Consider the following 22,012-nt stretch of genomic DNA (forward strand, 5'->3'; position numbering starts at 1 on the left):
TCATCTTTTTTTTTCTTCTTCCTTTCTCAAAGCTCCAAAAACTCAACAAATGGCTGCAGGCTGCTGTCAAGCTGTCGATAACCGCGTGGTCGCACAAAGCTTCCGCTTCATATGCTCCCTCTTGCCGATCTTTTTTTTTTTTTTTCGCTTCCTGCAAATGACCCGAACATCCTCGGCTGAGCGGCGCCTATTTTAACGAGGGCGCCCAAACACCCCCGCGCCCTCAAAAAATTGGGCCCTGAAAAAAAAAAAACGCAATGTGCATGTTCACCGAGGCCGCGTGCACTGGAAGCATCGAAGCGCCGGCTGACTGATCCGTCTGTCTTGATGTAACAAGGCGAAGACATGTCGACGATATGGATGAAAATGCACGCGCGACGGACGCCATTTTGGCTCGATAAGCCACCTCTCACACATACACACTAGTAGTGTGCAATACTGCAAGGTTTCGTATCAATCGATTATTAAGTCAATACGGGGCCGGTATCGCTGATACTGATATTATACTTTCATAATGTAAAATCCAATTGAGAAATCTAATACTGCAAGATTTTTTTATTGATTCCATACTAACTAAAGGTATATTAATATTTTATGACTGCGATATTTGGTATTGATCCTATACCAAGTAAATACAGGGCTAGTATCGCCGATACAGATATTTTTAATAATTAATGTTGATTCGTCAGTAATGAGCTAAGTCTGATCCTGCAAGATTTGGAATCAATCTGATATAAAGGCGATACAGTAGTTAACCACAGAGGTGGCAAATCCAGGTCCAGAAAGTAAAAACCGTGCCACCGTTTGCTTGATGCTAGCTAGCTAGCTCCCTAACAGGTAAACAAGCACCATGGGAGCTAACTAGGAAGCTAGCTAGCACCTGGGGCTAAAGCCAAACTGTGGCACGGTTTTTACTTTCTTAGGTTTGTAAAAATGGTATTAGATGTGTCACATTCTAGGAGGACATCGTGAAGACATCGCCAACTAGTAGCCTGGCATGCGTATTACAGTGTTTTGAGTCATTTTTTTGCAAGTTGGTGTGAATGAAACCTTCTCTATAAAAACTTTTAAACATGAATACTGTAGGAATCATTGTGCACCAAACAGAATGTAGCCTGCTTGGAAAAATATCCATCCATATTCTAAAAAGTTTATCATAGGGTCACGGATATATGGAGTCTAGCCTGGTTGACTTGAGAGCGCCAGAAAAACACCATTCACACCTTCAAACGCAGATCTTCTGACTGTGCGGAAAACATGGGCAAAACAAAATCCGGGGGCCTATTTAGCACATCCGCCTTATAATCAACGTGTAGGAGCAAAAAAACATCCTAGAATTTTCTTTTTAAAGCCCATTTGGCTGATGTTTTCAAATTGTCAACAAGGAGACGCCATTGAATTAATGGCATGCCCTCGTTACATCTAATAAGCTTCATTCGCAAATAAGAAGTGTGTCAAATAGTTTTCAAACTGACACGAAAACACAAAACAAAATCCTCGCGCCACCGCCATAGGAAACACATGAATGCCTCACTGAGCACTATTATCTTTAAAATTGCCATTCACTAGTTAAAAGCAAACTTGACTCAATTAGACATTTTCAGCAATAAAAAGTTAATATTTTGTCTATAATTAAATGAACAACTTACTTCAAAACACATTTTGCCACTTGCTGTCAACTGAAAATGACATCACAGGTGTTCATAGGTGGCAAATCAAGTTCCAGAAAGTAAAAACTCTGCCACAGTTTGGGTTTAGCCCCAGGTGCTAGCTAGCTAGCTAGCTCCCACGGTGCTTGTTTACCTTTTAGGGAGCTAGCGAGCTAGCATCAGGGGCTCAGTCAGCAGCTACTTCAGGAGGTTCCCCGTGCACATCTACTGCCTCCCGCTCCGGCCAGCCAATCGCAGAGCTCGGAAAGCAGGCGGAGGGAAGATGATTGGAAGAGGCGGGGGGCTACGTAGCGATTGAAAGATCCAGCTTCCAGCGTGATTAGACGCAAAATAAAATAAACAATTACGTATTCATAGATTTAAAAATAGTAATAATGATAATAAGAATAAGAATTATCGACAAAAATAAAAATGTTACTGCTGAAAATGGCTAAATGTAAAGTATGCCTTTAAATGATTCAACATAAACAAACTCTCTTCACTTGATGCTCATCAATAGTTTTAGCTAGCACAAACTGACATGACATCATACATGTAAATACAAATATTCTCACTCGCATGTAGCTATGTTAAACCTACTTTTGCCGTTTACAAAATAAAATAGCCTACACAGACTATAAATTTCACATTCACTTTTGACTGAGCACTTGGTAGGCCTATAACAAAAGAAAACCAACATAGGATATCTCAAATGAAGACGAAAAAAACACTAGCAAGAATTCAAACAAAACTAAGATTCCACCAGATGGCGACAAAGTATTGGTAATATTTTATTACTTTGGTTCTTCTGATAACAAAAACAGTCAATATATGACATTTTCAGCAAATAACAGTAAATAATAAACAATAAATCCATCCCCTAAAAAAAATTATAATCATAATAATCTGCAAATATGCAAATACAAAAACAAAAAAAACGCGACAAAGCCGAGATTCACTGTACTTGTGAATAATTTGCCTGACAATCCAACAGATGAAGTCCCACATTTTGTATTGGGCTGTAAAATTCATTTTGCGGCCCTCATTCCACCGCAGCTAATAAAAGATGGCTGATAACGGCGGCGTTTTATTAAGAGCCTAATGGTTGTAATGATAACCAAGATGAACAGTGGGCCCAGTGGCATGAAAAATCTTTTCAAAGTAGGCTTTTCGAGCTTGACGTCATCACTGTTATAGCTGCGTTTATTATTAGATAGAGTGAGGAGGCAGCCGTGCTTTTATTATACATCGTGGAGTGACTTTTACTGTGACTGAGTTCATTGTTTCTCTTGGGAGGAAGAAAGTCACATGTTGTTAGTGGGCTCTTGAAGCAAGTAAAAAAAATAAAAATAAAAGACAAAAGTGAGAAAGTGTACAAAACAGCCTCATCTAGTGGTTGGATTATGTACAACACACTACCCAGATGTATTTTTTATTATTTTTTTAAAGACACACATTGTTAAGGGATCCATTTTGTTTAATTATTGACATACATTAGGGCTGCATGACTTTTTATTGGAATGTTCCCCTCCATATTAATAATTATTGGAGACTAATTATTCAATAATTGTCTCTTCTTTTTTTTTATGCAACATTGAAAATGTATTAGTGTTTTATTATTGGAGTGCATTACATATATATATATATATATTTTTTACTTTAGTCATCTTTTTCCCCATTCTTTAAGAGAAGGACTGGACTTTTTATGACTTTGTTAACATAAGGTAAAAATTATTCAAAAGTGAATTATTTGAGATTTACAGGACTTTTAATACTGCATTTTGGGGGGAAATTTTGAGGGGTTATTTTGCTACTGGCAGACTTTTTATTTTTTGCTATAGCTGTTCTTATTCTTTTCTCTTTTTTTCAGAAAAATACAAATAAGGATACCATCCAATGTTTACACAATAAACCACAACAACACTGTAGTGCCCTATATATGCCTATACAATTTAAATAACCATCAATCCAATCTACTTACATCATTATTTTTACATAAATGAAATAAAAGGCTTGCAGATGCGTTCAAATATGTCATTTTTTATTATTGCTGTCGTTTATTTTACTTTTTTTTCTTTTCTTTTTTACTTTTCCTCCTGTTTTCCCCCAGAGAAAGAACAGGGCGAACCATCACACTTCCCCTTGCTACCGAGCTCAATGAGGTCACCAAATTATCAGGTACACTTCTCGGTATACCGGTGTCTGACCCGATGCCGCTCACAATAATATTATTATCACAATAATAATAACTTTTACATGAATCAAATCGATCAAAAGGGAAATTCTTGTACTCAATGTCAGATTGTTTACATTTTTAAAAAAAAAAGTGACCTTGTGCGAATATGGCGTGCGTGACCTTCAAATCGCATATTCGAAATGTCATCATCATGTTAGTGTTTCTCCCTTTGCCTTAATTCTCCATCCCTCCTCTAAGTGTCACTCTCTCCATCCTCCCGCATGGCCTGGCCGCATGCGGATGCATAATTGAGTTGAAATTAGCGGCCGTTTGAGTGAGCATTCAAGCCAAGGAAAGCGACAATGCAAGAGGGATTAATGCGATGGTGTATTTTTCTAAAGAAAAGACTGGGAGGATTATTAACCTCAACTTTTGCACTTGTTGCTTTTATGCGCACTAAACATCAATATTGTAGTTTCAAGCAAGAGACTCGTATAAAAAGGACTCATTCGGTCTGTAATATGATCATTTAATGTTCTTTGAATCACTATGCAACATTAAGGCTACATTTTGAAGGTGTAGTGAGTCATTCAATTATGGCTAATATAGATATGGATGTTTCTACATGCTATTTATTTCCCCCCAGCATAAATAATACACGTTAATAAACCGAAGTGAAGCTGCAACACTTAAAACAGTCCTACAACGCCATCTAGTGGTTTTAGAACACTTCATTAGGTAAACATCCACACAAAAATTTAAATTTAATTTTATCCCCCCCCCCCCCCCCAAAAAAAAATATATATATATATAAAGAAGTAAATGTAGTTACATTTAGTGGTTAGCATGAATGCCACATAGTTCTGAGGTTTTTAGATATTTGGACCCAACCCTAACACAAAAAATCAGCTGGGATTGAGCATAGGGCTGCTCCAATATGAAGAAAATATTCATCATGATTTATTTGGTAATAATTAAAATCACGATTAGAACAATCATTAGTTTTTTGGTAAAAAACAAGAAAATGTTTAAACATGTAAAAAAAAAATATTAAGACATGCATTTCTTTGAAACACGAGAATTATTTTGGATTAAAAGGACAATTTAATAAATCTTTTATTTAAATTAGTTATTTTAAAATAAAAAAGGTGCAAATATATAAATTTAAACAACTCTTAATTAGTATTAATAATGTTTTATTTATGTTTATGCCGATTTTGTAATTGTGGAGTGTGATATTTGCCCTAATTAAATGTATTTATCTATAGGAAATAGAAATATAATGAAAATTAGAGAACTATTTTGCTCCAGAATCCCCCACCCCCACCCCACCAAATAAATCTGTGATATTTTTTCCCCACAAGAAAAAAATTCATCTTAAAAAAAAAAAAGTTTACTTTTTGAGAAACGATTAGTTTTGTTTTTGTAGTTGTATTATTTTAAGAAACAAAGACAACCATTTCTCCCCAGGAAATTAATCTTTTTTTTCCTCAAGAAAAAAAAACATGTTTCAGGAAGCTAAAGTCATACATTTTGTAGAGAGAAAAAAACCAAGCTCATTTCGCTATTTGTGTTGACATTAACAAAGAAGTTCCGAATTAACTTGAATGGGTTATTCGTACTTTTGATGAAAAATATGTCCGTCAAACAACTGAAAAACCGAAGTTGTTCAAAAAGGTTAATGTGCTTTATCAGCCGCTACAACCAATGGAAATATTTTCCTTTTTAGTTTTAAAGAGCTTACTTCAACCACCAAGATCCCCTGTTGTATCCTGGCCAATAATCGAACCTCTGGTCTTTTTTTTTTTTTTTTTTTAAGTCATACCAGCTAGCTTGTGCTAAGCTAATCTAGGCGGATGCATCTCTCCAGTCCAATCTTAACTCATTCACTGCCATTGACGGCTATAGACGTCAAAAATGTATTGAACTATTTCTATTCGTTTCACTTTTGCTAACAAAAGTATGAAAACCTAGAAAAAAAATTTATTATACATTTAGAACAGATATAAAATGTGTGATTAATCTTGAGTTTAAATAATTAAGTAATTAAACAAAAAAGAAAATATTAAAAAATTAGAGGCGTCAGACGATTATTTTTTTATTGTAATTAATCGCATGACTTCAATAGTTAACTCATAACTAATCACATTTTATATCGGTTCTAAATGTAAATTTTTCTTGGTTTTCATACTCTTAAAAAAACATAAAAAATTTAAAAATAAAAATTTTAAAGAAAAAGTTAGGGGCATCAGGCGATTCAAAATTTGTAATCGTAATTAATCGCATGACTTCACTAGTTAACTCACACATTTTATATCTGTTCTAAATGTACAAAAAATAATCTAGGTTTTCATACTCAAATTAATTTTTGACGTCTATAGCCGTCAATGGCAGTGAATGAGTTAAGGTTGGAAACTCCTTCAGCTCCTCCGCGTCACACGTTACCCTTCAAATATTCCTGTGACACAAGCAGACGCGACGATCGTCTTCATTTTTTTCCTTCACTCAAATCCGAAAATTCGCGTTTAACGACCAATTGGCATCTCAATTCGAGCTGCAACCATTATAATAATTGCGTGCTGAAGCATGTTTTGATTAAAAAGCTTGGGATAGCGTGAAAAAAAAAAACGCTAATGGCAATCACTCTTGATTCTGAGTGTTTAATTAGTTGACTTTATTGAGAAGAACACACAAAGTCTCACCGGCTCAACCCGACACGCGACCACACATTCACACGTGCATTCACACACATACACACACACACACGCATACAATCCCTTTCGAGTGCGCTCTCGACACGTGCGATCACAGGAAGTGGCGTCCCAGCAGCATTGGGGGGGGGGGGGGTGAGGTGCGACTCGGATGCGAGGTGCTTCGTGCTGCTTTGGTGCCTTACCTTCAATAGTATTTTCTAATTTCTTTTACAGGTGGCCGAGTGGGTGCATCACAATCCTGCCAACGCGGCGACCATTGGTCCCGCCCATCGGTCGTCTTCAAACGCCAAAGTAAGAGTCCTTGTCCGCTCCGAGAAGCCATTTGAGGCCTGGCTGACCCTGTGACCCCGCCCCTTCCTTTGGCCGCTTTATTGGCTGGTCCTTACCGTCTTTTGCATGTGTAAAGAGTTTTAGACGGTGTTGCGTGGCGTGCCGTTGAGCGCCACGGCCTTGCTGCGTGCCGGCGAGCCCACGGGCAGCGCCCCGAGCGGACGCTGCGCCGACACGCCCACCTCGAACACTTCGTGGATGGCCTTGCGGAAACAGTGGAAGTTGTAGTCGATCAAGCCTGACAACAGAGAGGCGGTGGATTGGATTAAAATTGGAACATTTAGGATTTAAAAATGGAATTTGGAATCAGAGAATGTTCTAATTAAAGCCATATATATGCATTACATTTTATGTACTGTTTTTTTAAATATATTTGTACTGAATTTGAAGTTGATTTCAACAATGTTTTCATTTCATACAGTGCATTCATTTTAAAATAAATAACAGTATTTTCATATTTAATTTGCGAATTTAAATTGGAATGAAAATTTAAAAAAAAAAAGTTTGTACATTTAATTTTAAGTGAATGAAACATTTGCTAAAATAATAACAAATTAAATATTTGACTTCATAATTTGTTTATTTAAGTTAAGATGTTTTAATCTATTCTATTTATGTTCAAAGTAATAAAACTTGAATAACACTTGAAATAAATACTAGAGCGATTAATATATCAAACTTCATCTTAATTCCTATCGAATTATTATTTTAATCAACTTATTATAAATGCATTGAAAAATTAAGAAATAATTATTTCCAAAAATTAGGCTCCAACCGAGTAATCGGCCAATAATAGACGTCTTAAATTCTGCAAAAAAATTAAAACAACTTTTTTTTCCCGAACACATAACTAATTTTGATAAATGTTCTATCTGTTGTTCTACCTGTAATCCATATCTTTATTGTTGTATTTATTAATTATATAGTGTATATATTTTTATTTTAAGTAATCAGCCAATTAAACGGTTATCAGAATTTTACTCTGCCATATATCAACAAGAATCAGTTGGGCCCAAAAATAAATAAATAAATACAAAACAAATCACATCAATGTGGACAAATAATTGTTAATTTAATCTCTTGTCTTTAAAGAATGAATTATATCAATGTATATAATAATTTGTAAAAATTCATTTGAAAATATATTATAAACTAAAAAGTGATAAAGCAGAAGTCAAAACAAATGGTTTGATTTAAAAAATTGATCTAATTTTAATCCCTTTTTAAAAAGACTTCTATTGAACCCATTTGATGTTGTTTATTTAAACTCTGTGCGCGTTTTATGCACTTAAGCTCTCCACATCTAGCAAACTTAATAACAGCGGTTTCGAGCACTGAGCCTCAATTGAGGTTCGCACTTGAACTCACTTAACCTCTGAGGTCCACAATTCACCCTGCAACTCTTTCACCTTTGCGCTCAAAGCTTTCTTCTCTGAGGATGCATACGAGCGCCAAGAACTTGGTGACCTCCTTCAGGTAGAGCACGGTGGTGTTGTTGAGCTTGATGATGGCCATGGACTCCTTGTCGTAAGCGCTGCCGCTGCCGTCCTCCCTCAGGCTAGACCGCCGTCGGGAAAAAATTGGATTAGTCAAACTGGAGCTGAAAATATTACACTAAAGATTTCAGTCTTTTTTTTTTCAACACAAAGAATATAAAAGTAATGGCAAATGAAATGATTCAAATGAATCCCTAATAGAGTTCAGATGTTCTAGTAGGCTTTTCTTGACATATCTCTCACATTTTTCAGCACAAGCATTTCATATGGCTCTGATTTGGTCACAACGCAAACACCTGGCATTTGAAGAGGGGTGTGTAGACTTTTTCTATCCACTACATACTTTTTGGTTAAAAAAACAAACAAACAAAAAGCCCATCTCAGAGCATTAGAGTGTACTTTGAACAACGTAAACTCCTAAGACAAAAAAATGGATTAATTGTGGCCAGACCCGAGAATTGCGCTTACCCGTAGATACAGGAAACGTCGATGACCACGTCGATCATGTCGCAGCACAGCTCGTACGACTGCATGTCCACGGGGGAGCTGTCGGTAGCGATGTAGATCTTGCTCACCACGTCGAACAGGAAGGCCTTTTCGATCCCTGAATTCTGAAAGCCCCCCCCCGCCAAAAAAACGGAAATTCCAGCGCGGCGGCGACAAACAGGAAGTGACATCACAAACGCTTCCTCACAGAAATGAAGATGTTGAGAAGGTTCTCCAGCGTGGGCAGCTGCGGGATGAGCTTCTGCACCACCTTGCTGAAGGCCTCGAAGATGGAGTGGTCGTAGATGCTCGTCAAGTAAAAGCTAAGCCACAAAAAAAAAAAAAAAAGAGGAAGTGAGGAAGTAGATCACGCTTGCTGACTTCCTGAAAATAAACGATAAGCTGGCGGTCACATGGCGACGGCGTGAGGAGACGGAAGCTGATTCAGACGGAGAAAAGTTGACAGGCTCTGATGTAATTGCCGGCAGTAAAGATGTGTTAAAACTGGACATCCCACCCCCCCCCCCAAAAAATGGCCTTAGTATAGTTTAAATTAGCAATATACCACAAACTATAAACCCAAACTTTTAAAACGTTTTAAAACTTTTGTATGGCAAAGTTAATGTGCTTTGGTTAAATACACATTTAATTCTTTAACATAGAGTGGCAATAACCAGCTTGACACGCATACATGCTTTTTTTAAATTTAAAAAAAAAACAATTTTGGTGTAGTGAAGTTCCCCGCCGCCATCTCGTGATTGTAGCGCCAATCAATGCTCATGATAAGGCCCAAAAAATTGATTAGCAAGTCAGCAGGGTTTGCTGCATACGTCATACTCAAAGATAGCTGTGACGGCCGCTAGCATCGAGTTGTTTTTCCATTAGAAGAAACAAGTGGAATGTGACAGTGACGCATCAAACTGCGAAGCTAACGAGGATCTGCGGCACGGTTGGCCACAAGTGATGTCACGTCAGTTTGTGCTAGCGTGTTATTTGGGCTAGGATGCTAGCTAATGCTATTGAGGAGCTTCATGGGAAGGCATTTGTTTTTGTTTGTGTTGCATAATTTAACTACAGAATACAGTTCATGAAACGTTGGTTCATGAATGCGTACATGCTAGTTGCATGGTGTTGGTGTTTTATGATCCTCTCTGCTTTAAGTGCTTTGCTGCCATCTTGTGGCATATATACGCAACTACAAAACCCTTTTGGGGGAGCATCAGTTTAGGGGAAAAAATAAAAAAATATTTAACTTTTATCTATTGAGAACACATTCTCATTTGGCACCAAACAACATATTTAAAATAAATAAATAAAATAAAGCAAACTGAAAGCAAATACAATTATATTTTCACAATTTGTGGCAGGGGTCGGCCCCAAATCAGCGTGAATAGCGGGGGTTCACTGTAATTCTTTGAGTCATCAGTTTTACACGTCCCACATCAATTTTCACTGCACTTGAGATCTTCAGGTGGGCCAAGGGAAGATCCAGAGCCACTTTCAAGCTGACTACACTATATCATCTATCATGCAGAAACACCCGCATCCCACGATGCCTTGGGTTCTGTTGGACGCGCAGATTAGCATCAACTAACAAAGTTAGCTTCCGGGTTTGACGATGCATCCTACCCCACTCAGTTGTACATCAACTCATTCACTGCCATTGACGGCTATAGACGTCAAAAATTCATTTGAACTATTTCTATTAGTTTAACATTTTTTCCCACTTTTGTTAACAAAAGTATGAAAACATAGATTTGTTTTTGTATTAGAACAGATATAAAATTTGTGATTAATCGTGAGTTAACTAATGAACTAATAATTGCGTTTAAAAAATATATATTGCCAGACGCCCCTAATTTTTTATAATCTTTTCTTAAAAATATATATATATATATTCAAATAAATAAATAAATAAATAAGTTTTGTGTTTGTTTTTTTAAAGAAAAGGTTATTAAAAATTAGGGGCATCAGGGGCAAATTTGTAATCGGAATTAATCGCATGACTTTACTAGTCTACTAGTTTACTAGTTAACTCACGATTAAACACAAATTGTATATCTGTTCTAAATGTACAAAAAAATTATATTCAAAAAATTCTACATTTTCATACTCTTGTTCACAATAATAGAAAAAAATGTTACACTCATAAAAATAGTCCAAATGAATTTTGGACGTCTATAGCTGTGAAGGAGTTGAAATGCGTCGTACCTGAGATGGAGCTTCTCCAGGCTGGCGTCGGCCAGGTCGTCGTTGGCCCTCTGGTGGATGTCCCGCTGGGTCTCGATCTTGTGGTCGTCCGAGAGGCCGTCCACCTTGTGGATGAACACTTCGAAGTTGATCTCCGGGTTGACCCGATACGCCCGCGACACAGTCAGGTGGAGTCGGCCCAGGGCCTCCACGTAGTCGTCCTGAAAATTAACACACACAAAAAAAAAATAATAATACATCAATGCATATAATTCATATAGCATGCCATGCGGCCGCGCGCTTCACCTGAGCGTCGATGACAAAAATGAGGGCTCCGGTGCCCCTGAAGATCATCTCGTAGTCGAAGGTGGGGTCGAAGAAGTCCACCTGGCCCGGGAAGTCCCAGATCTGGAAGTTGACAAAAGAGCTGCTGGAGATGTCGTCCTTGTAGATTTTGTTGGTGCTCTCCAGGAACAAGGTCTCGTTAGGTGACATCTTGTGGAACACCACCTGGAAAAACACATAACAAACCGCGACATTTCAACATTTCGTGGATGAACTTGCTTTTCACTCGTTACTGATGTTGTTCAATGAACGCTCCATATTGACACGGTTTGATTTTGGAATACATGTCACCAAAAAAAAGCGTGTCTCTCGACTGAAGCATAAAAAGAAAAACTTTCATTTGAAACCCGTAACTCAAGACTACAAATCCTACTTTGAAAACCAACCCAAATTTAAAAGCCAGGCCTTGAAAACCTATTTTGAAACCCTAATCTGATCTTGAAACACTAATATTGGTTTAAACCCCTAACCTGGCCTTGAAATCTATCTTGAAACCCTAATTTTGTTCAAATCCCTAACTTCAACTTCCTTTTCACTCCATAATCCAAATTTTGAATCCTAATTTGAAACTATTACCTTTGTGGAAAAACCCTGATCCAGACTTGAATTCCTGCGTTAAAACCTCAACCAAGGCATGAATCCCATTTTTGAAATCCCAACCCTGGCTTTAAGCCCTGTCCTTTGTTTAAGACCCTAACCCAGGCTTGAAGTTGAAACCCTAACCTTGAAACTCCCAACGCTGATTCGGAAACCTACTTTGAAACCCTAATCAAACAGGTAGTTAGCATCCATGTTCGCACTTCTGGTTTTGTGATGAAAGTAATCCAATAAAAGCCACCTTCTATCGTATACCGGTACTTTCATATTGTGGGGCAGTTTCAGAAGCACTCAGCCAGATGTCACATGCACATAACAAGGGAAGAGTGCGGGGCAAACAACAAATAAGTTACTACAATTAGCATTGTCAGCTCACATCCAGAAAAAAAAAAAAAAAGAGCTTGTGTGTGCAGCGCTGCGTGAGCTCTTCAAGTCAGAGGAGCGGTGAAGCAGCAAAAAAGCCACATCACATGTTTGCCGGGCCTACTCAAAGCTGATTACCGCAAAGAAACTGTATGCCCTCCACAACGGGGGATGAATTTGACCACCAGAGAAAAAGTATCACTTACCGGTAAATAGATTTACATTTCCTCAAATAGTAATATCTAATATAAGATACGTCGTGCCACATTGTCAGCTTTTGCTTTAATAGAAAGCGGGCACATTCCTGTTAGCGATCTGAAAACACTTCGCCAATCCAAACTTGAAAATTGTTCAATTTGAGACGTGGTGTCTCGACAAAAACAGCGTACAAGTCAGAGTCGCATACATTGCACTGCTGCGCATGCGCTGTAGGGGACGGGTTGGGTGTTTGGTTCAGAGTTTAGGGTGAGGCTACAGATTTACAGAGTTTAGTATACGCGTATGCTGATCTGACGAGGTATGCTGATCTGAAAAAACAGCGGCACCAAATCGTCGAACGCCCACCTTGCCATGCAACGGGACACAGCGCAGCCTTGTACTAATATGGAAGCGCCATCTAGTGGTACGTGACAGAATTACTGAATTAGCCGCTCAAACTAATCAGTGGCTAAAACTTTCTTAATCCAGCATGGTACATTGATTTGTTGAATCTGTTCAGTTATATAAAAGGACATTAGCATTTAATCTTATAGAAATGTTTTCAAACATTTATTTTGATATTTTTTTTATTCAAGTTCAATACGTTTTCATTGAATCACTATTTTAATATATATATTTTTTTAGTTACCTATGTTTAAGCACAGTGATAAAGTTCAAACTGTGCAGCATGTGAGTCACAATAACAAACACTCGGATGAACACTTGGGCATACTACGCTACTGTAGTTTAATGTGATTTGGCAGCACTTGGAACGAGAAGTATGTTTTTTTTTTTTTTTAAAGGTAGTACTTGGTGTCAAAACCTAACCTCTCGAAAACTTTGAGAACCACTAGGAAAGAGATCTGGTTGTTTTGCTATGCCCAGGCCAGTGTGGACACTGTTCGATAGCCTTTAAAAGTCACATGACGTTATGTCCACATAATCAGGGAGATGCACTGAGAGCCTCTGGCCGACTGGTTAATGATTTATAGCCTCACTTCCACAAGTAGACAGTATTTAGCTTAGCGTCGAGGCTAGCTGTTAGCTCATCGTACTGTACTTCTATTACGGCATGTGATATTTGTAGCTACATGCTATGACGAAGCTAGCTGTCGGCTAGCACACCTTCTGTATCGATGACTTGCCACTTCTCCTCAGCCCCATGAGCAGGATCCTCGGCTTGCTGTCGGACGGCGCCGGGCTGTCCTCGATGTCCGCTTCTTCCTCCCCGTAGCCGAAGTCTTTGGGGAACGAGTCGGCCACCCCGTAGCTACCCGCAAGTTGCTCCACTTCGTATTGGATCGACATTTTGGGCCAAAAGCGACAGTCGCCTTATCCCCGGGTGGTATCCCCCCCTGGTATCCCCCCTCCTCCTCCTCCTCCCGGGCCCCGCGCCAACCTTCACTTGTCGGCCACCACGCCCGTGTTTTCATCCACGGGATTCACCTCAAGTGTAGCCGCAAAAAAAGTGCGACTACTGGGCCGTCAATGCTCCATTTGACTGGTGAACAGTGGTGCTCCAGCTCACACGTTACCTTCGGATTTCCTTTCCATTGGGGGGGGAGAAAAAATAAAATAATGCATTTAATCCCGCCCTTCTCGGTTCTGATTGGATGGGCGGCCTCCAATGCGAAATGCAATTGGCCCTCGCGTGCATTGCGAAATGCGATTGGTTTAAAGCACTTGTCACTCCAGTGAGTGATAGTCGCTGTCACCTGACTTGTTTCGTGACTTGCCAAGCAGCCTCCAAAAGAAGCATTCTTACACGCTATTTTGTCATTTTCTTACATTAAATAAGGTTTATTATTTCACCATCGTACACAAGGAACAATTGTGTTCTAAAACTAAACAAACGATAAAATAGTAGGCAATGTAGAGTAGCACCGACAGATGGCGACAACACACTTGAGACGTTCAAGGTCTCACAAAAATATTGAAAATGACCCCGATCAGCAAGTAAAAAGTAAAAAGTAAATTCATAATAAAATATAGATATTCTAAAATTCAAAACACAATATTTAGGTTACCGTTACAAACAGATTAAATACGGTTAAAAAATAAAAAGTTGCGAAACGACTCAGTAGGAAGAGTGGCAGAACGTCAGGAATAGGCTCTGGCGTAAGGCATTGTTTGTGTCGTCGTTACTTATTCGTTTTTATAGCAAAACATTCGTAAAGACTTAAAACAATGCACACCACCGAGTGGAGTGGCACCGACAGATGGCGACAACATACTTGAGACGTTCAAGGTCTCACAAAAATATTGGAAATTACCCCGAACAGCAAGGAAAAAGTAACAAGTAAATTCACAGTAAAATAAAAAATATTTTAAAATTCAAAACAGAATAGTTGGGTGACCATTACAAATAGATTAAATACGGGGGTTTTTTTAAGATAAAAAATTGCGCGTAGATTATAAACGACTCAGTTGGAAGTGTGGCAGTAGGATCTGACGTAAGGCATTGTTTATGTCATCGTTGCTTATTCGTTTTTATAGCCAAATAATCGTAAAGACTTAAAACAATGCACGCTATTTATATTTGTTGGTAAAGCTGATTAGTACGATACAGCAGCGTTTCAAAGTGACAATCGAGTCGAATACCAGTGACGTCACCAGTACGACGCTACAAGTGTATAGGTTGGATTATGTTTAGATTGTTTTTAATCATTGTAATACTATATCGAATAACATAACACAAACCAACAAGGAGTAAAATTAAGCAACAGGGGAGGAGGGGGGGGATAAAATTAAAATAAATCTATTTCCGGTCTGAGTCGGAGGTTGTCATCAGGTAGTCGTCACGAGCGTAAACTACGGCGTACTGCTTCGTTACCTAGGACGTACTAAACACAACAGTGCTGTCAGACACTATATAATTTGAAGTAATAAAGTTCGACAGTGAGTCAACATGTCGCATTATAAGGTAAGTTTAATTTATTTGAGTTAAACAATTGACGCGGAGTTATTAATACGAAAGCAAGTATCGGACGGTTTAATGTTGTTGCAATTAAGAGTCAGTCGCGCACCTGCACTTTGTTGCAAAAAAAAAATAATGTGATTACCTTCGTTTGACGACAACGAATTTAACCAGTCGTTAAATTATAGTGTTTCAATTTTATGAAGAACGTTTAAGTTTTGATTTATGGCGAAACCCACATCTTTGTTTCGTTTTCAACATTTCTATCTTCATTCATTGATTTATTTATGAAACCGTTTTTGTCAACACCCCAATAGGCCCCAGACCACAAGAGAGAGCAGTTTCGGAGATACTTGGAGAAAGCTGGTGTTGTTGACAGTCTGACCAGTGGTAAGATGATGATTTTTTTTTTTAAACCGTGGTGTCCAAACTCGGTCCTCGAGGGCCGGAGCTTGCTAATGAGCTTCAGGTGTGTGATGTTGGAGAAGGGGAAACATCCAAAAACCTGCAGGACTCTGACCCCCGAGGGCCGAGTTTGGACACCACTGGTTTAAAATATAAATAATCGTCATTTATTTATTTAATACAATACAGTGCATGCCTGATTTCAGAGCAGCCTACCCAGCAACAAGTGACTACTACTCCCTTTTTTTCTTCTTCTTCTTTTTTTACAGTATACGGAGTTGGGGGGGGGGGGGTCAAATATTTGGAAATAATATTTATAATAAAACTCATGGATGGATATTATCTTTAATAAAATAATAATAAATAGGTTTATTTTTCTCATTTATTGGGACAAGGACCCTAAATTATTTCAAGTTTAAATCAATTTCTTAAAATAAAAAAAAGAATGTATAAAAATTTAAATTCTCGGATTAAGAAAAAAAAAGGCTACTATAGCTACGTAATAGTTGGCTACTACTTAGTTAATTTGCAAAACAGACATTGGTTACAAATCTAAGCAAACAGCTACTATGGTAGTTTGTTGGTTAGCGAGCCAATTGAGTTGTAGATGTTCGTAAGATAAGTAGTTAGCTTCTTTCTTGTTAATTAGCTTCTAGTTAGCTAATTTGTTACTACCAATAAATTAATTAGCTAGTTAGTAGTTTAACACAGTTAACTGGGGATTAGTAAAGTAGCTACTAGTAAGAGTATGTAGTATGTAATTTAGTTTTTAAAAAACGTTCATTGCACTCTGACAATATATTATTTTAATGGTTGTGTGTGGGGAAAAATAATAAAAACATGATTTGACACTGGAAAAAAAAAAGTACAACAGTCAGTATATGAGTCATGTTGCATGCCATCCACGTGTCTCTTTTTCAGTTTTAGTAGCGCTGTATGAACAACCAGAGAAGCCTACCAACGCTCTGGAGTATCCTCACTGCTAAGCGCGTTTTTTTTTTTTTGTTCGGTATAAAGGCCAATGATGTCGTTAGATGCCTTTAACCCGAGCCGTCCAGATTTGTCAAGCAGCACCTCGGCACGCCTGGCCTGACAGACGCCGACACGGAGGCTCTGCAGCAGGAAGTGGTGGACCTGAGGCAGAGGTGTGCTCGTCTGGAGGAGGAGAACCTAGAACTCAAAGCCAAAGTGAGTGTCACAAATTTTAAAAGCACCCCCCCCCCAAAAAAAAAGTTATCGGTCATTTCCATTCCATTTGCAAACTTACTAAATTCATTTGAACTATTTCTATTAGTTTCAAATATTTCCCCACTTTTGTTAAGAGTATGAAAACCTAGAAAACATTTTTATTGTACATTTAGAACAGATATAAAATGTGTGATTACTCGAGTTAACTAGTGATGTTGTGATTAATTACAATAAAAAAATAATTAATCACCTGATGCCCCTAATTAAACAAGAAAAAGAACACATAAAAATTAAAAAAATAAGGGCGTCAGACGATTAATTTTTTAAAATTGTAATTAATCGCATTACTTCAATAGTTAACTTAAAATTAACCACAAATTTTATATCTAAATGTTAAAAAAAAATCCTAGATTTTCATACTCTTGTTAACAAAAGTGGGAAAAAATGTGAAACTAATAGCGATAGTTCAAATGAATTTTTGAGTTAATAAAGTTCCCAAATAGAGATTTTTATGTATTTACCTCACTGAGATACCGTTCCAAGTCTGACATGATACATTTCAATTGCACCATATGTCACGTCATCTTTTTGGGTTCTATTTTTCAGTAGTTAACATGATCTCCCTTTCTTCCAGCTGCAGCGCCACGAGCCGCCTGAGGATGTCGCCATTGTGGAATAGACTCCAGAACAACTCAACAACTGCTTTAGTTTTGATGTTTTCTTTTAAAAAAAAGTGCCTTTCTCTATCGCCAGTGTCGCAAGAATTCATATTATGAAGACGACACCTTAGGAAAATATGAAGTAATGAGTAGCACACATGTCACAACTTGTAATTATTTTTATTTATATGATGATAATTGCTAAAAACTATTGATATACTCAGGTGTTTTTTTTTTCAGGTTGTAGCATCACATGTGCACTTAAATCTTATCACTTTGAAATGAATTGCAACCAGAATTTAAGCAAAGCACTGCAAAGGAAATGTCAAAACAAAAGTAAGTTGCATATATGACTATAATACTTGTATAAATACAGTAAATCTTGTATATTTTTGTTGTTTGATTTACATAGACACAAAAGTAGAGGTAACATTTTCTCACATTCTGAGAGATAATCTGAATGATTAAAACATGTTTTGCACATGATGCTACCCAGTGGTTTACTTTATTTAAAACAAATACAACAACAAATAAAATAAATAACTTGCATAAAGCTAGACAGGAGATGGCTGTTTTTTTATTTTATTTTTTATATATGCTGGTTCACGTGCAAATGAACATTTTTCATAAATCATGGATTGTTTTGTGTTTAGTTTAACCATCTAATTATGTGAAAATGGCAAATTTCCAACAAACTGGAGGGTTGCTGCACATTTTTTATTTATAGTTTTGCATGCTAGATTATGTAAAAATGAAAATTTTCCATATAACTGCAGGGTTGCTGCTTGTGTCAAAATAAAAATTTGAATGCAGTATCACCAAGGCCAAACTAAATAAAAATTGGACGTAGTGGTGCTTTGAGATATGAGTGACAGATCATTTTTTTGCTTTTAACTTCAAAGCAAATTGGAGATAGGAGCACAAGGGTGACAGTAAACAGTGGCGTGTATTTGAAAAACTATATTGATTTAGGAAAGCTACGAAATGCTAAGAAACAAAATTGCGTAGACACGGTATTGAATAGCATCGGTGTCCTTAAAACAACTGATTTCAAGACAGTGGCTCAACATAGATAAAACAATACTCACATGCACATTTTCTTTATCCTCTGCCGAGAATGACCATGCAGCTTACGGTGACCATACCGGGAGCAGCAGCACAATGTCCATTGAATTGATGAAAGAAAATGTCAACATTTCATATCATTATGTCATTAGTACAATATTATAGGGTGCTATTTTTCTCCTTAACTCATTCACTGCCATTGACTGCTATAAACGTCAAAAATTCATTTGAACTATTTCCATTTAACATTTTTTTCCCCACTTTTCTTAACAAGAGTATGAAAACCTAGAAAAAAATATTGTACATTTAGAACAGATATAACATTTGTGATTAATCGTGAGTTAACTATTGAAGTCATGCAATTAATTACAATTAAAAAATGAAAACGCCTGACGCCATTTAAAAAAAGAAAAGATTATTAAAAATTAGGGGCGTCAGGCGATTAAAAATTGTCATCGTAATTGAACCGCATGACTTCACTAGTTAACTCAGGATTAATCTAAATGTTTATATCTGTTCAAAATGTACAGTAAAAAAATTCTAGGTTTTCAAACTTAACAAAAATGGAAAAAAAAATTTAACAGAAATAGTTCCAATTAATTTTTGACATCTATAGCAGTCAATGGCAGTGAATTAAGCCTGGAACGGATTAATAGCATTTCCATTCATTTCAATGGTGAAAGATGATTTGTGATACGAATTAACTCGTATCTTAAGGCACCGCTATATTTAGTGTTATGCACCGGTTATGTGAAAATGACTTTGTGAGGCTTCGTTTTATGTAAACGCTCTTTTGAAAAACTGAAGGCCAGGTCTCGAAATGATCAAATCAAGATGACAAGACCTCCATCATGGCCAAACTGCTTCCTTCCGGCCTCTCCGTGACAAGATTGAAGTCTCCCGGTGTCGACGCTCCGTGGAAATCCTCGTCCATGTAGACCTGAAGGACTCCCCTCCTCACGACCTTGTAGGCCAGGTTTAAGATCTCCAGGACGTTGAGGATGAGGGACAAGGCGGCCATGAACTGCATGAAGACCATGAAGATGCTCTTCTCCGTAGGTTTCGACACGTAGCAGTCGACGGTGTCGGGGCAAGGATAACACTGGCATTTGAACAGCGGGTACAACCACATGCCATAGAGGAGGTACTGGCCGGCCATGAAGCCCACCTCCACGGCGGAGCGGGTGAGCACGTGGGCTACGTAGGTGCGCAGCAGCGCCCCCCTGAGGGGCGCTTTGGCACACCTCCCACGTTCTAGCCGCTTCAGATCCTGCTCAATTCGCTGCTTGGATTCATCCGACTCTGCTTCCTCCAGCTGCCTCCTGAGCGAGACCTTTGTAAGGCGCCGCGCTTTCTCCAGAGTTCGAAGCCTGTAGAGGGCGTGGCCGGCGTAGACCAGCGAGGGGGACGCCACGGAGACCACCTGCAGCACCCAGAAGCGCACGGGGGAGACGGGGAAGGCCAGGTCGTAGCAGGCGTTGCGGCAGCCCGGCTGCTGAGTGTTGCACGCGAAGTGGTCCTGCTCGTCCGTCCACACGTCCTCGGCCGCCACGCCCAGCACCAGCATGCGGAACACCAGCAGCAGCGTCAGCCACATTTTTCCCACAATTGTGGAGTGCGCATGCACCTCCTCCAAGATGCCGCCAAAAACGTTCCAGTCGTCCATCTTGCCATTGTGACTGCACACAAAAAAAAAAAACTTTATGGTGCATTGTAACTAATAAATTAAAATGCTATTGTTACCTTCACATTAGCTTATTTTGATATCAAGTTTATGTTAAGACATGTCAGACAATCAAATAGTCAGACTTACTTAGCAGTAGCAGACTTAAATAGCTACTATTTAGCAGCTAGAATGCTAGTAACGAGTAAGACAGCTACTTTGTAAACAAAATAATATAATTATTAAGGAATGTGAAACATACGGCCCATGGGCCAGAACAGGCCCATCAATGGGTCTAATTTGGCCCGTGAAGACAGAACACAAACTTCAGTTTTTCAGGAAAATCAACTGTTGTTGCTAATTTTGTCCACTGGAGGTCGCACTGACAACCACTTAAAGGACATTCTGACATTTGGGTCTTACTCATGATTTGATACTCATTTTTGTTAAGAAATTACTCTGCAATATAATGAAAATAATTGGGAATATTTTCAGAATGTATGTGTAATTATTTGCACCCAAAATCAAAGGAAAAATAATTTTCACCTGTCATTATTATTTATAGTTTATGAGGCATAATAATCTGGCCCACTTGAGATCAAATTTGAAATAAATTCGACACCCCTGTGTTACGCAATTAGTAAAATAGTAAGACTTAGTAGTAGCTGACATAAATAGCTACTAGATAGTCAGCTATTACATTGCTAGTTAATAGGTTAATAGAAATTCAACATTTTCAGTCACATTAATTAACATTCCATTTAGCTTTAATTTTACGGAACATTTTAAATAAAAATAAAAAAAGCAAACTTGAACATTTGCCTGGTATTAATAGTTTATGTTGTTTACCTTGCGGCGTGGACAGACTGCCGATGGTGACTTAAATCTCCGTGGGTCATGCGGTCCTCCCCACAAAAACAGTCTAGCGAAACAAGTTAACAAATAAATTGGTTGGCGTCACCTCGCCTCCCGAGTGATCCGCATCGCTCGTTGAGCCGAAGTGGCCACGCTGATGGGATGAGGGACGTGTGCCAGCGGCATCAACTCCACAGGAAATCCATGAAATGTACATTTAGGTCACAGCTTTATTGACCTGCAGGGATTGTTTGGAAACATCAAATCATGCATCATCAAGCAGAATGTGTGCGCGTCAGACAAACACGACAACGCGATGTACGATCACATTCGTTCTATGAAGTACACGTGTATGTAAATAACATGACTGTTAACACAGTACGTTTGTCAAATGAGGAAAAAGTGATTGCGAGTGCCCTTATCGATATGTTATGGTCCACACATGCCGGGTTCAATCTAGAGCGCGCTGCTATGCTGAAAGTGATCGATGGCGTTTCAAACCCATAAGAACATGTTGAGAACAAATCTATGATCATTTCACATGCTACTATCTCAACACTGAATGATTAAGTCAAACATTTGCTTTTCAACTTGTAGTTTTGGTTAGTTACTAATTATTAACCAACGTATCTGTTGCTAGCCAACTAACACAGTAACAGGTCCCAAATACAGTAACTTGATGGCCACTCGCTAAAATCTCAACTCATTCACTTTAC

General features: G+C 38.2%; 3 protein-coding genes across 3 annotated transcripts; 1 reads left to right on the forward strand and 2 right to left on the reverse strand.

Moving 5' to 3' along the window:
• Positions 1-6,469: 6,469 nt before the first annotated feature.
• On the reverse strand, positions 6,470-14,108 carry rragca (Ras-related GTP binding Ca). The gene is made up of 7 exons (XM_086077851.1): positions 13,670-14,108; positions 11,348-11,551; positions 11,063-11,262; positions 9,060-9,174; positions 8,834-8,976; positions 8,279-8,427; positions 6,470-7,107 (listed from the first exon to the last, which is right to left on the reverse strand). Exons 1-7 carry the CDS (start codon positions 13,850-13,852, stop codon positions 6,950-6,952), a joined length of 1,152 nt encoding a protein of 383 aa, XP_085933977.1. The 5' UTR covers positions 13,853-14,108; the 3' UTR covers positions 6,470-6,949.
• A 1,154-nt stretch (positions 14,109-15,262) lies between these two features.
• Positions 15,263-18,270, forward strand: mycbp (MYC binding protein). The gene is made up of 5 exons (XM_086077856.1): positions 15,263-15,467; positions 15,779-15,851; positions 16,788-16,836; positions 16,925-17,054; positions 17,689-18,270. The coding sequence occupies exons 1-5, from the start codon at positions 15,453-15,455 to the stop codon at positions 17,731-17,733; spliced, it is 312 nt and encodes a 103-aa protein (XP_085933982.1). The 5' UTR covers positions 15,263-15,452; the 3' UTR covers positions 17,734-18,270.
• Positions 17,905-21,439, reverse strand: gja9a (gap junction protein alpha 9a). Its single transcript, XM_086077854.1, has 2 exons — positions 21,291-21,439; positions 17,905-20,457 (listed from the first exon to the last, which is right to left on the reverse strand). The coding sequence occupies exons 1-2, from the start codon at positions 21,338-21,340 to the stop codon at positions 19,608-19,610; spliced, it is 900 nt and encodes a 299-aa protein (XP_085933980.1). The 5' UTR covers positions 21,341-21,439; the 3' UTR covers positions 17,905-19,607.
• Between the last annotated feature and the right edge of the window lie 573 nt (positions 21,440-22,012).

Source organism: Leptonotus elevatus, chromosome 6 (assembly GCF_054856555.1).
Source record: "Leptonotus elevatus isolate MCC_2025b chromosome 6, RoL_Lele_1.0, whole genome shotgun sequence".
Lineage (NCBI taxonomy): Eukaryota > Metazoa > Chordata > Actinopteri > Syngnathiformes > Syngnathidae > Leptonotus > Leptonotus elevatus.

Excerpts from the sequence above, each read along its gene's own strand:
- mycbp (XM_086077856.1), top strand. Across the intron at positions 15,852-16,787 it reads TGTTGACAGTCTGACCAGTG|TTTTAGTAGCGCTGTATGAA; the intron begins GTAAGATGATGA and ends TCTCTTTTTCAG. Across the intron at positions 17,055-17,688 it reads ACCTAGAACTCAAAGCCAAA|CTGCAGCGCCACGAGCCGCC; the intron begins GTGAGTGTCACA and ends CCTTTCTTCCAG.
- rragca (XM_086077851.1), bottom strand. The coding sequence starts at position 13,852 with ATGTCGATCCAATACGAAGTGGAGCAACTTGCGGGTAGCTACGGGGTG. Across the intron at positions 8,428-8,833 it reads GACGTTTCCTGTATCTACGG|CCTGAGGGAGGACGGCAGCG; the intron begins GTAAGCGCAATT and ends ACGGCGGTCTAG. Across the intron at positions 7,108-8,278 it reads AGAAAGCTTTGAGCGCAAAG|GCTTGATCGACTACAACTTC; the intron begins GTGAAAGAGTTG and ends CTCTGTTGTCAG.
- gja9a (XM_086077854.1), bottom strand. The coding sequence starts at position 21,340 with ATGACCCACGGAGATTTAAGTCACCATCGGCAGTCTGTCCACGCCGCA. Across the intron at positions 20,458-21,290 it reads CAGTCTGTCCACGCCGCAAG|TCACAATGGCAAGATGGACG; the intron begins GTAAACAACATA and ends TTTTGTGTGCAG.